The sequence below is a fragment of the Procambarus clarkii genome, unplaced genomic scaffold (genome assembly GCF_040958095.1).
Source record: "Procambarus clarkii isolate CNS0578487 unplaced genomic scaffold, FALCON_Pclarkii_2.0 HiC_scaffold_143, whole genome shotgun sequence".
NCBI classification, from domain to species: Eukaryota; Metazoa; Arthropoda; class Malacostraca; order Decapoda; family Cambaridae; genus Procambarus; species Procambarus clarkii.
The window spans coordinates 951,623-961,150 of NW_027189176.1; the positions used below are offsets into that span (position 1 = coordinate 951,623).

At 39.7% G+C, this 9,528-nt stretch overlaps 1 protein-coding gene across 1 annotated transcript; it reads right to left on the reverse strand.

The window, feature by feature from the left end:
* Nucleotides 1-6,795: 6,795 nt before the first annotated feature.
* LOC138361006 (piggyBac transposable element-derived protein 4-like) lies at nt 6,796-8,841 on the reverse strand. Its single transcript, XM_069320485.1, has 3 exons — nt 8,316-8,841; nt 7,471-8,075; nt 6,796-7,215 (listed from the first exon to the last, which is right to left on the reverse strand). The coding sequence occupies exons 1-3, from the start codon at nt 8,839-8,841 to the stop codon at nt 6,796-6,798; spliced, it is 1,551 nt and encodes a 516-aa protein (XP_069176586.1).
* Nucleotides 8,842-9,528: the final 687 nt, after the last annotated feature.

Below are 9,528 nucleotides of genomic sequence, written 5' to 3' on the forward strand. Positions count from 1 at the left end.
TTGTCATTCTCTGTGTATCTGTTCTCCCCTTTTCTCAGTGTCATCACTTGTTCCTTCACTGCTGTTTTCCTCCTGATGTGGCTGTGGAGCAGCTTTGTTTGGGTTTTGGCTTTACTCGCTATGTCATTTTCAAACTGTCTCTCTGCTTCCCTCCTCACCCTGAGGTACTCTTTTCTGGCCCTCTGATATCTCTCCCTGCTCTCCGGTGTTCTGTTATTTCTGTACTTTCTCCATGTTCTTTTACTCAGTTGCTTCGCTGCCATGCATTCCTGGTTAAACCATGGGTTTTTCTGTTGTTTTCGTTTTTCTCCTTTTGAACGGGGATAAACCTGTCTGCAGCTTCCTGGCACTTCTGGGTGACAAAATCCATCATGTCCTGCACATTCTTGTCTCTAAGTTCTGTTTCCCATGGTATTCCCCTGAGGAAGTTCCTCATCTCGTCATATTTTTCTCTTCGGTAAATCAGTCTTTTTCCCTCTACTCCCATCCTTGGATAGGTTATCCCTACCTCCACCAAGTACTCAAAGGTCAGTACACTGTGGTCACTCATTCCTATGTGGGCTTCAACTTTGACTTCCCTTATTTCTGACTCATTCAGGGTGAATATCAAGTCGAGTCCAGCTGGTTCATCATTGCCTCTCACTCTTGTGGGTTCCTTGACGTGCTGGCTCAGAAAGTTCCTAGTGTGTGTGTGTGTGTGTGTGTGTTTGTGTGTGGGGTGGATGGTGTATGGTGGTGGGGGGATTGGCGGTGTGATCTTTTGATTCTAAGGTGACAGAAACTAGTACCTACATGAGCCGTATTCGTCAAGATTCTTTACTTTCTTTAGCTAGTATCCAAGACTACTTGTTATACTAAAAACACTGTACACACAAAACCACAAACACTGGAGTGTGTGTATGGGGAGGTTAGGGGGATAGATATTGGGAGGAAGGGAAGAGGAACAGAAGAGATCTATTTGTGTATGTTTAATGGGGGAGAGGGAGAAGGAGGAGGGTGAGAAATTGGAGGTATGGTCAGTTGTCCAACAGTTGTCAACTAAGTGTCAAAGGCCGCTATCTAGCCAGTTCCCATAGGGTAGTGTTTTGGGTAAGATGGGGTGGGAAAGAAGGGGGTGGGGGGAAGGGTATCCTGTTGCTGGCGTGATGTTTCACATACGTAAAAACCATTTCGTATTTTGATTTACTCCATCCCTTTACTGTGTGTGTGTGTGTGTGTGTGTGTGTGAGTGTGTGTGTGTGTGTGTGTGTGTGTGTGTGTGTGTATGTGTGTGTGTGTGTGTGTGTGTGTGTGTGTGTGTGTGTGTGTGTGTGTGTGTGTGTGTGTGTGTGTGTGTGTGTGTGTGTGTGTGTTTGCTTGTGTGTGTGTGTATTTGCTTGTGTATGTGTTTGCTTGTGAGTGTGAGTGTCACGAGGGTCTCCTATGTGTCACACTTCTACCCGGAATGAGCCACTTTGTGAGTCTAAATGTATATGATAAACTGAACAAGATTTCTCTTATAATTAACCTTACTGTACATCAGTTAACTGACAGGAGCAGGCAGCACTCACCGGCCAAAACCGTCCCGCTCACCCAACCTTGTGAGTTTATAATGATGTCCTTATGTCGTGGGCCTCGGTGGATTCGTCGTCTCTCCACGTGGTTTGGAGTCCCACTCTTCCACTGAGTGCCAGTGGATCGGTGCTGGTGGTTGTTTCAGTATGCTGTATCCTTTCGCCTGTTGTGTTACCGTTCACTAATTTACTGTATAACTGTTCTCTATAGCCCAATTATACCTTGATACAAATATGTAAACATCGGCCTCGTGGCCCTGTGTGGTGACTCTCCATACAAGCTTAGTGGTTCGCTATGGTGAACACAAAAGTAAATATTTATATATAACGTGTATATAGAGTGTAATAACAGCAAAAGGAGTATGTTGGGAGGAGCCATTTTGGTGAGGAAGGGAGTGAGGCTGTCGTCTGCTGGCTGGTGTGTGACATGTCATGCCATGTATTGTGGCAACTATGCTGTTTGGACACCATACCAGCCTAGTTGTTCAATTATGGTGTATAAAAGATTAAGATACTTATATAAAACGTGTGGATATAGTTTAATTAATGCACAAACAGTATTGTGGGAGGAGGAATGCTGGCGAATATGGTGTTGAAGGAGTGAGGGAGATGGCGTCTGCTGGCTGGGTCTGGCAGTTCACTCTTGTTGTTTGGACTCACCATTCCAGTTTTGTGGTTCGCTATGGTGGACACAAATGTATATACCTATATATAACCTGTGTGTATATATAGTGTAATAACAGTAAAAGGATATGCTGGGAGGAGACATTTTGGTGAGGGAGGTGTTAGTGTGGGAGGGAGTGAGGCTGTCGTCTGCTGTGTCACTTGTCATGCAGATTCTTGTGGCCACTATGTTGATTGGACATCATACCAGCTTTGTTGTACAATTATGTTGAATAAAACATGTAGATACGTATATATAACGTGTGTGTGTATATAGCGTATTAACAGCATAAACAGTATAGTGGGAGGAGGATTTTTGGTGAGTGAGGTAGCATGGTCTGCTAGATGTGGTATTGGCGGCCACTATATTGTTTGGACACCATACCAGAATAGTAGTACATTTGGTTAACACATTTTTATTATATAAATATAACACATTACACACTATTGAATTTTATTACTGCAAAAAAGTGAGAAAAAATCAGAGACATTGAAATAATTAGGTAATAATGTCGTTGTGTCAACTGTTGCCTGCCGCGAGGTAGAGAAGACTATCAGAGGACGCTTACTCTGTCAACGCTTTAATTTTGCCAGACTTTACCGCTTTATTGCAGCCAAAATATGTCACTTACTATTTGATTTTGATTTTCCCATGATCAGGGAACACAAATGAGCATTTTTATATGATGAAACAAAAGTTTTTAATAATATAATTTCTTGCGCCTGGTGGTGTTGAAGGCTATTAAGGCAAGCGCCTCCCAGGGGTTATTGATTAAGTCTACCGTATAATTATGGTAAGATTTAAATATAAAACCCACCAAAATGTGTGAAGGGAAGTTTACTGGTGAAAAAAGTTATAAAATGCACTCTGCTGAAATGTAATATATACAATTATTTAATTTTATAATTATTAATCAAATCAATTACAGGTAGATTTCCCCCAAATAATTTATGGACCTTCGAACTGGATGAACCAGAAATGCTACACTGGTTCATCATATACAGAAATTACTGGATCTTGAGCAACAAATATAATTTACAAGCCTTTGAACCTAGATGGGTACTTAATGATCCTAGATCACACTGGTCCATCAAATTAAATAAACCAGTCCAATGAATCAATAATATATTAAACACATATCGCCAGTCATAGACTGGTCAGTAGCCAAGACTCACAGCCGTTTCGTGGAGCTTATCCACCAAATTCGTGGAGTGTGATATCCATGAAGTTTTATCACATAAATTAAATAAAACCAAATTGTGGCTTTATTTTTACAGAGTTTATCTACTAGATTGTGGTGCTTAATTTCGCGAAAAGTCACTAATAAAATAATTATTACTACCAAAATAACACCGGTGGTTAATGAGAGGCTACCAACAACAATTGTGTATATTATTTATCTAAGAACAAAAGTATTTAAAATATAAACTAAAACTCCAATTAAAATATTTTGCACTTTGTGTCTATTACACAATATTCTAGTAGCTAGATCCCAACCCCTTTTAAGGGAAGCATTTTACCATTGACTAGTGTTGTTGGAAATTTCCAACACTAATAAACTACTATTGTATTATAATAAATCATTAGCATTATATACTAACTACAGTAGTTACTAATTTCACTAACGGTAGTGTCAACATAAATTAACCATTGCATCTGCGTATTAATGCTAGAATTCTCATGAAATCAAGTAGCAACATTGCGTCAGATAATGTCCAGTTAGACACATTTATTACCAATGGATTAGAGAATTGAATGTGGTTCTCTAAAATTATCAGTATGCCGTGTAATAATTACCTACGGATAATATAACTCCCAATAATCTAAAACCGAGAGTTATTAACTGAAATAGTTATGTAGTAGCAGTTTTCTCTGTTACGTGTGAATGCCATGGAGAAAATAAATTCTTCTCCATTTCTCGTTTAACACAATAAAACGAGAATATGATAATATTTAAATCCCTACAATTGCAACCCAGTTCTCGTTAACGTATTACATCCATAATTGCGCGGAAAAGAATTATTCGTGATTAATAATTTCTGTGGTGAATGCGAGAGACGGGTTGAGGAAGGCAGCGACGCCATTGTGCGAGAGAAGGCATCCCTGGCGTAAAGAGTGGGGAGACACGTGGTAGTGACTGGGGAATTTATCGGCAAGAATTACGTTGATACTCGGTCAATAGTTAATAATTACTTATTAACGTGTTCTATAGTGCTCAGCCAGTTAATAACGTTTCAACAATTGAAGCCAAGACCCGTAATTACATGTACACGGCAGTGGACGCCAGGGACTGGCTGACGCGGTTTCGGCAGACCTCAGTATTTAATACGCTCATATTAAGTATATGTTTCTCGATTGATGCATCATCCTAGATTATATATTTGTGAGTAGTCTGTCGTCATATAGCGAGGATACCCAATATACAACGTTAGTAAAATTTCGACAAATTCCTCCGTTTTCATGAATATTGAAAATAAAACGTAGCCTATTCAAATGCTACTTAAATTTCACTAATTTCAGCATGTATACGAGGAGTCATCAAGTTGTTTCTCATCATTCGTGATATTCACCTCGAGTTCTTTCTTTGTGCAGATCCTGTGACCACGAGGACGAATGACGAAATGATGTTACAGAAATCGTCTTAAAGACATTTTTTCGTACAAATTTATTTAATATGATTATTGATTCTTATATAATTCCTGTAGAATCTTTACATTGAATAGATTATTACCAGAAATGATGATTGGTAATTAATGTGTTTTGCTCTGACTGTTGCTCAGTAATTCATGATCTTTAATATTCACAATTTGAGTTCTCATATTTTGAATCTATAGTAGTTTAGATTAATTATATCCTTTACTCAACAATGAACTGGTGGCGAACCACACTGGTTCCTAGATATATATGAATTTCTAGAAATACCCCCCAATGTAGGTCTTTGAGGCTCTGACTTTAATTAATTAATAATACATTCCATTCATTATTTCAAGTGATTATTCTCTTAATGATTATCCATAGACACTGGTTCTCTAGTGTTATTCTAATGATCACTTTTATAAGTTTTCCCTCTTTTCTCAAAAGTGGGTGGTCCTTCGATTTATTAAATCCAATAAGTAAATAATTGAATATATGAGTTAAGCCCCAGATATCTCACAAGTGTTGAACTAAATACTGATCAACCTAGTCCCATATATATTACCATAGCCTAGTGTTGTACTAAATATTGAACAACCTAACACCATTAATTAATTATGCAGGCCCTTATATCTGGTGGGATCAATACCAGCACAAGTTGTGTTGTGTATCAATAATTATTTTCATATTTTATATATATACCTATAATCATATCAACGTTTAGTATTAATGAGTGTCTCTGTACCAACTAAACACGATAAAGAAAGGCTAACTTGCAGTACTCCTACAGGGACACACCTATTTACTGGCAATCAGGGATAAAGAGATGCAATCACCTGTTCGACACACAAAGAAGACAAGTAGTAGTAAGGAGGGTATACAAAGTGGATATGCAGCTGGTGCCACCTGGAGGGCCAGATTTTACACATTATGAGTTAGTATGTTATTATGCCATATTTTATTATATATCATTTAAATACATTGCGCAATGGCAATATTCTTATGTCCCTTTGTACAAAAAACTGACAACCACTTTTTTTTCTCTCTCCTTTGTTTCTATTCGGATTTTGTTGTGACTTCTACATCTTGGAGAACGCATATCTGTCACTAAGCATGTGAAGTTGTAACGAAATTGGTCAACATGTTAAATCGCGCACCCCGCGCGTCACCCCCTCAACGATACGATTTGGGTCCCAGCGTTTCACGGGAGCGCGCGTTAATTCCGAAAAGTGTATACTCTCTTCAACTTTGTCACCTCAATTCTCGTTCTACAAGATTAAATTTGGTATCATTGTGTTCGAAATAGAATTCTCTACAGCACTAAATGCATATAAACTCCAAAAGCCCGGCTAATTACCCGCAGCAAACAGAAAGTGCGAACGAGTTACCCAGGAGCACGCAAACCCGATAAAATGTTTTCGCTATTTTCACTCTGGTCACCTCAATTTTCGTTCTAGGTCTTTCATTTTGGTCTGAATGGTTCGCAATAGAATTCTCTAGAGTAACATTAGCATATAAAATAAAAAACCTGGTCACGCTCCAACCGCCGACGAGTTGAAGACGAGCCATGTGTTAGCCATGAGTGAGCGCTCAGACGCCTTCCAGCTACACTCCCAATTCCCGCCCACAAATGTTTAGTATTATTTCCTGGTGATAATCTCAATTTTCGTTTTACAGCGCTCATTTAGGTATGAAAATGTTCCTAATAGAATTCTTTAGATGGATAGTGCATATAAGGGCCAATTGAAGAACAACATTGCCTGTACAATACGGGAAAGTATGAAAAAAAAAATAATAACAATTTTTGTACTTACCACCTCAGTGTTGTGTGTTGAACATGACATGGGTTGAACATTTGTTTTATCCACTCCACCTGCTCCTGGAAAACGTTTCTTGCAGGGTCAACCCATGTTTTGTATAGGTGGAGTGGATGGTGGGCAAGCATTACTGCATGGTGCAGTAACTGTAGCATGGTGCAGGACACAATGCCACATCACACGTCTTGCACTTATAGTGTGTGTCCTTCCTTTTACCCGACAATTTGCACACACGACACCTCAGACGCTTCTGTATCTTTACTTGGGTATGGGACAAGTTTCTTTTGAGGCGGTATGGATTATCCACAATACGGGGTCTTGTTGCAGCAGAAGCACCACTAGTGATAATCACAGCCTCGTCTTCTGACTCAGACGATGAAGGTAAGTCTGCAGGTACAGGTGAAGTGAATAGTGGGCGCCTCACACCTGAAGGTCCTGCTGTTGGAGGTCTGGGTGTTGATGGTCCTGGTGTTGCAACATTGGCTCCAGTGGCATTGACATCAGCAGCATGTGGGATGTCATCATCTTCCTCAGGCCAGTTACTTGACTTATAGAACAATAGTGCAGCAATGACTTATTCATGGAAATGGAGTAATGTCAGTTTCCTTCTATCTGTTGTATAGTAGTTGCACATCACAAAAGCATTGTAGATAGCCATTTGCACAAAATAAAAGGTCATTTTTTTCGTCCATTTGTGTGTTTTCCTTGTGAAGTGATAATATTTGATCATTTGGTCAAAGTGATCAACACCTTTCATGTTTGTATTGTAGTCACAGATTGCATTCGGCTTGTTGACAGTTACCTGCTGCACTGAGGTTGTTCCATCACGATTCCGTACTCGTTTTCTGCGTTGAACCTGTTGTGTTTCTGCATTGTGGCAATTTGTTATGAGTGAAACAATTCGTTTATCTTTCCACAAAATTATGAAAGTATTGTCCTTGCGTTTGAATAAAGTTTTATCTACTGGCACTTTACCATTTGCTTGCATCTGAAGAGATTTAGGTGCACCACGCTGCAGTCTGAGGGTACCACAGGTGTATAACCCTACTTGAAGCAGTGCCTCACTCAATCTGACCGAATTGTAATAGTTGTCCATATATAAATGGTAACCTTTATCCTTCAGTGGTTCAATCAAGGCCATAAGTGTGTCAATCGTCGTTTTCCCAACTCCTGAATAGATTTGAAAATCATAAATGTAGCCACTGGTGGCTTCAGCTAGCATGTAGAGCCTTATTCCGTATTTATCTGGTTTATTGGGATTATAGGTCTTGAAAGATAGACGGCCACGCCATGGCATTGTCCCTTCATCCAAACTCAATTTTTTATTGGGAATGTATATTCTCTTTAATCTATTCAGGAGATATTGCATGAGTGAGCGAACTTTGATAAGTTTGTCAACTCCTTGGCCTGGTGGTATGGACTTATTGTTATAAACATGGAAATATTTAGCAATCATTTCAAATCGCTTACCAGTGATGAAGGTGTTGAAACATGGTATGTGCCAGAATCTGCCTGTTTGCTAATATATTCTAAGTCTTGGCAACGGGAAAATACCTATCAAGATCGTCAGTCCCAAATATCTAGCAATTTCTTTCACTGTCACTGGTTGCCATCTGTGCTTTGTCCTTTGCTCAGTACCTGCCTTACTTTGGGAAGCATATAAATTTGTTTCATAGGCAACATATTTCAGCAATTTTTGAGTCAGAAAGAGTTGAATGAAACCAAGAACAGTGGAAGGTACAGGAACAGTCAAGCCTGGTGTACCTGTAAAATTGTCCACAAAGGGTTCAGTATTGTCACTACACCATCCATCATCAGAATCTGTTGGTGCTGGGGTTCGTGTGGTACGTGTGGTACGTCTGGCTCTGGCACGAGCTCCAGTACCGCGCCGTGCACGAGTGGCGGTCTCGACGTCAGACTCCTCACTTTCATCACTATCAAAATCCTCATCGGCCGTTTCTGTTTCTAAATGTTCACTACTTGCATCAGTATCAATACCGACATCAGTTTCATCACTAGATGACCCAGACAAATCGTCAAATACAGCCTGAAACTTAGAGGGAGTTAGTCTCACATGCTTGTACTTCTCCTGTACACTACTCAGCTTCTGCTTTTCACGCCTTTCTTTCGCAATTTTCTTCCAGGAAGGGCCTTGTTCATGATCACTATCCATCGTGGAGTAAGCATAGATAGTTTTTAAAGCCGCAGTAAGAAATATAGCCACGGAAAATAACTGAAATGTTCACACGTTTGAGACGCGAGGGGAGGTGACACCGGTCACAACAGTGGAGCAAAAACAATGGGCCGACGGCGTGTGCCGCGCCGCCTGCGGGTCACTAGGCACAACAAAGAAAATGGGAAGACATCGGCGCGCATTTTAAACCCAGTCCCAAAAAAATCAGATAAAAACCTGATTTTTGGCGAATTTTTAAAGCGGATGACGCAATGCTGCGTCATCCCCGGCATTACAGACAGTAAACGGATGACGCAATGCTGCGTCATGCCCGGGTGAAAGTGTAATATTAATAATGTTATATAACATATATAACAAAATAATAGGTGGCAGAATTTGTGACTAATTTTTTGGGGCAGATATATTTACAGATTTCAGATTCTATTATCTTTGTCTCATAAGGTTGTATTGATGAATGAGGAACATATTAGGGTCTTATTACTTTTATATGGGCAATAGTTTCCACAATATATATGTTTGTTAGAAGAACATAAGAATGAAGGTAATTACAGAAGGCCTTTTGGCCCATATGAGGCATCTCCTATTTATGTCCACCCAGTCTCATACATATATATGTCGAACCTACTATTAGACAGTTAAGGAGCACAGTGTCTGTTATACAGTTAT

What these genes read in the sequence shown, in the direction of transcription:
- LOC138361006 (XM_069320485.1), bottom strand. Translation starts at nt 8,841, where the DNA reads ATGGATAGTGATCATGAACAAGGCCCTTCCTGGAAGAAAATTGCGAAA. An exon ending in AAATTTATATGCTTCCCAAA is followed by an intron (nt 8,076 to 8,315) that starts GTAAGGCAGGTA and finishes CCATACCACCAG; the next exon opens with GCCAAGGAGTTGACAAACTT. An exon ending in GAACAACCTCAGTGCAGCAG is followed by an intron (nt 7,216 to 7,470) that starts GTAACTGTCAAC and finishes TTGTTCTATAAG; the next exon opens with TCAAGTAACTGGCCTGAGGA.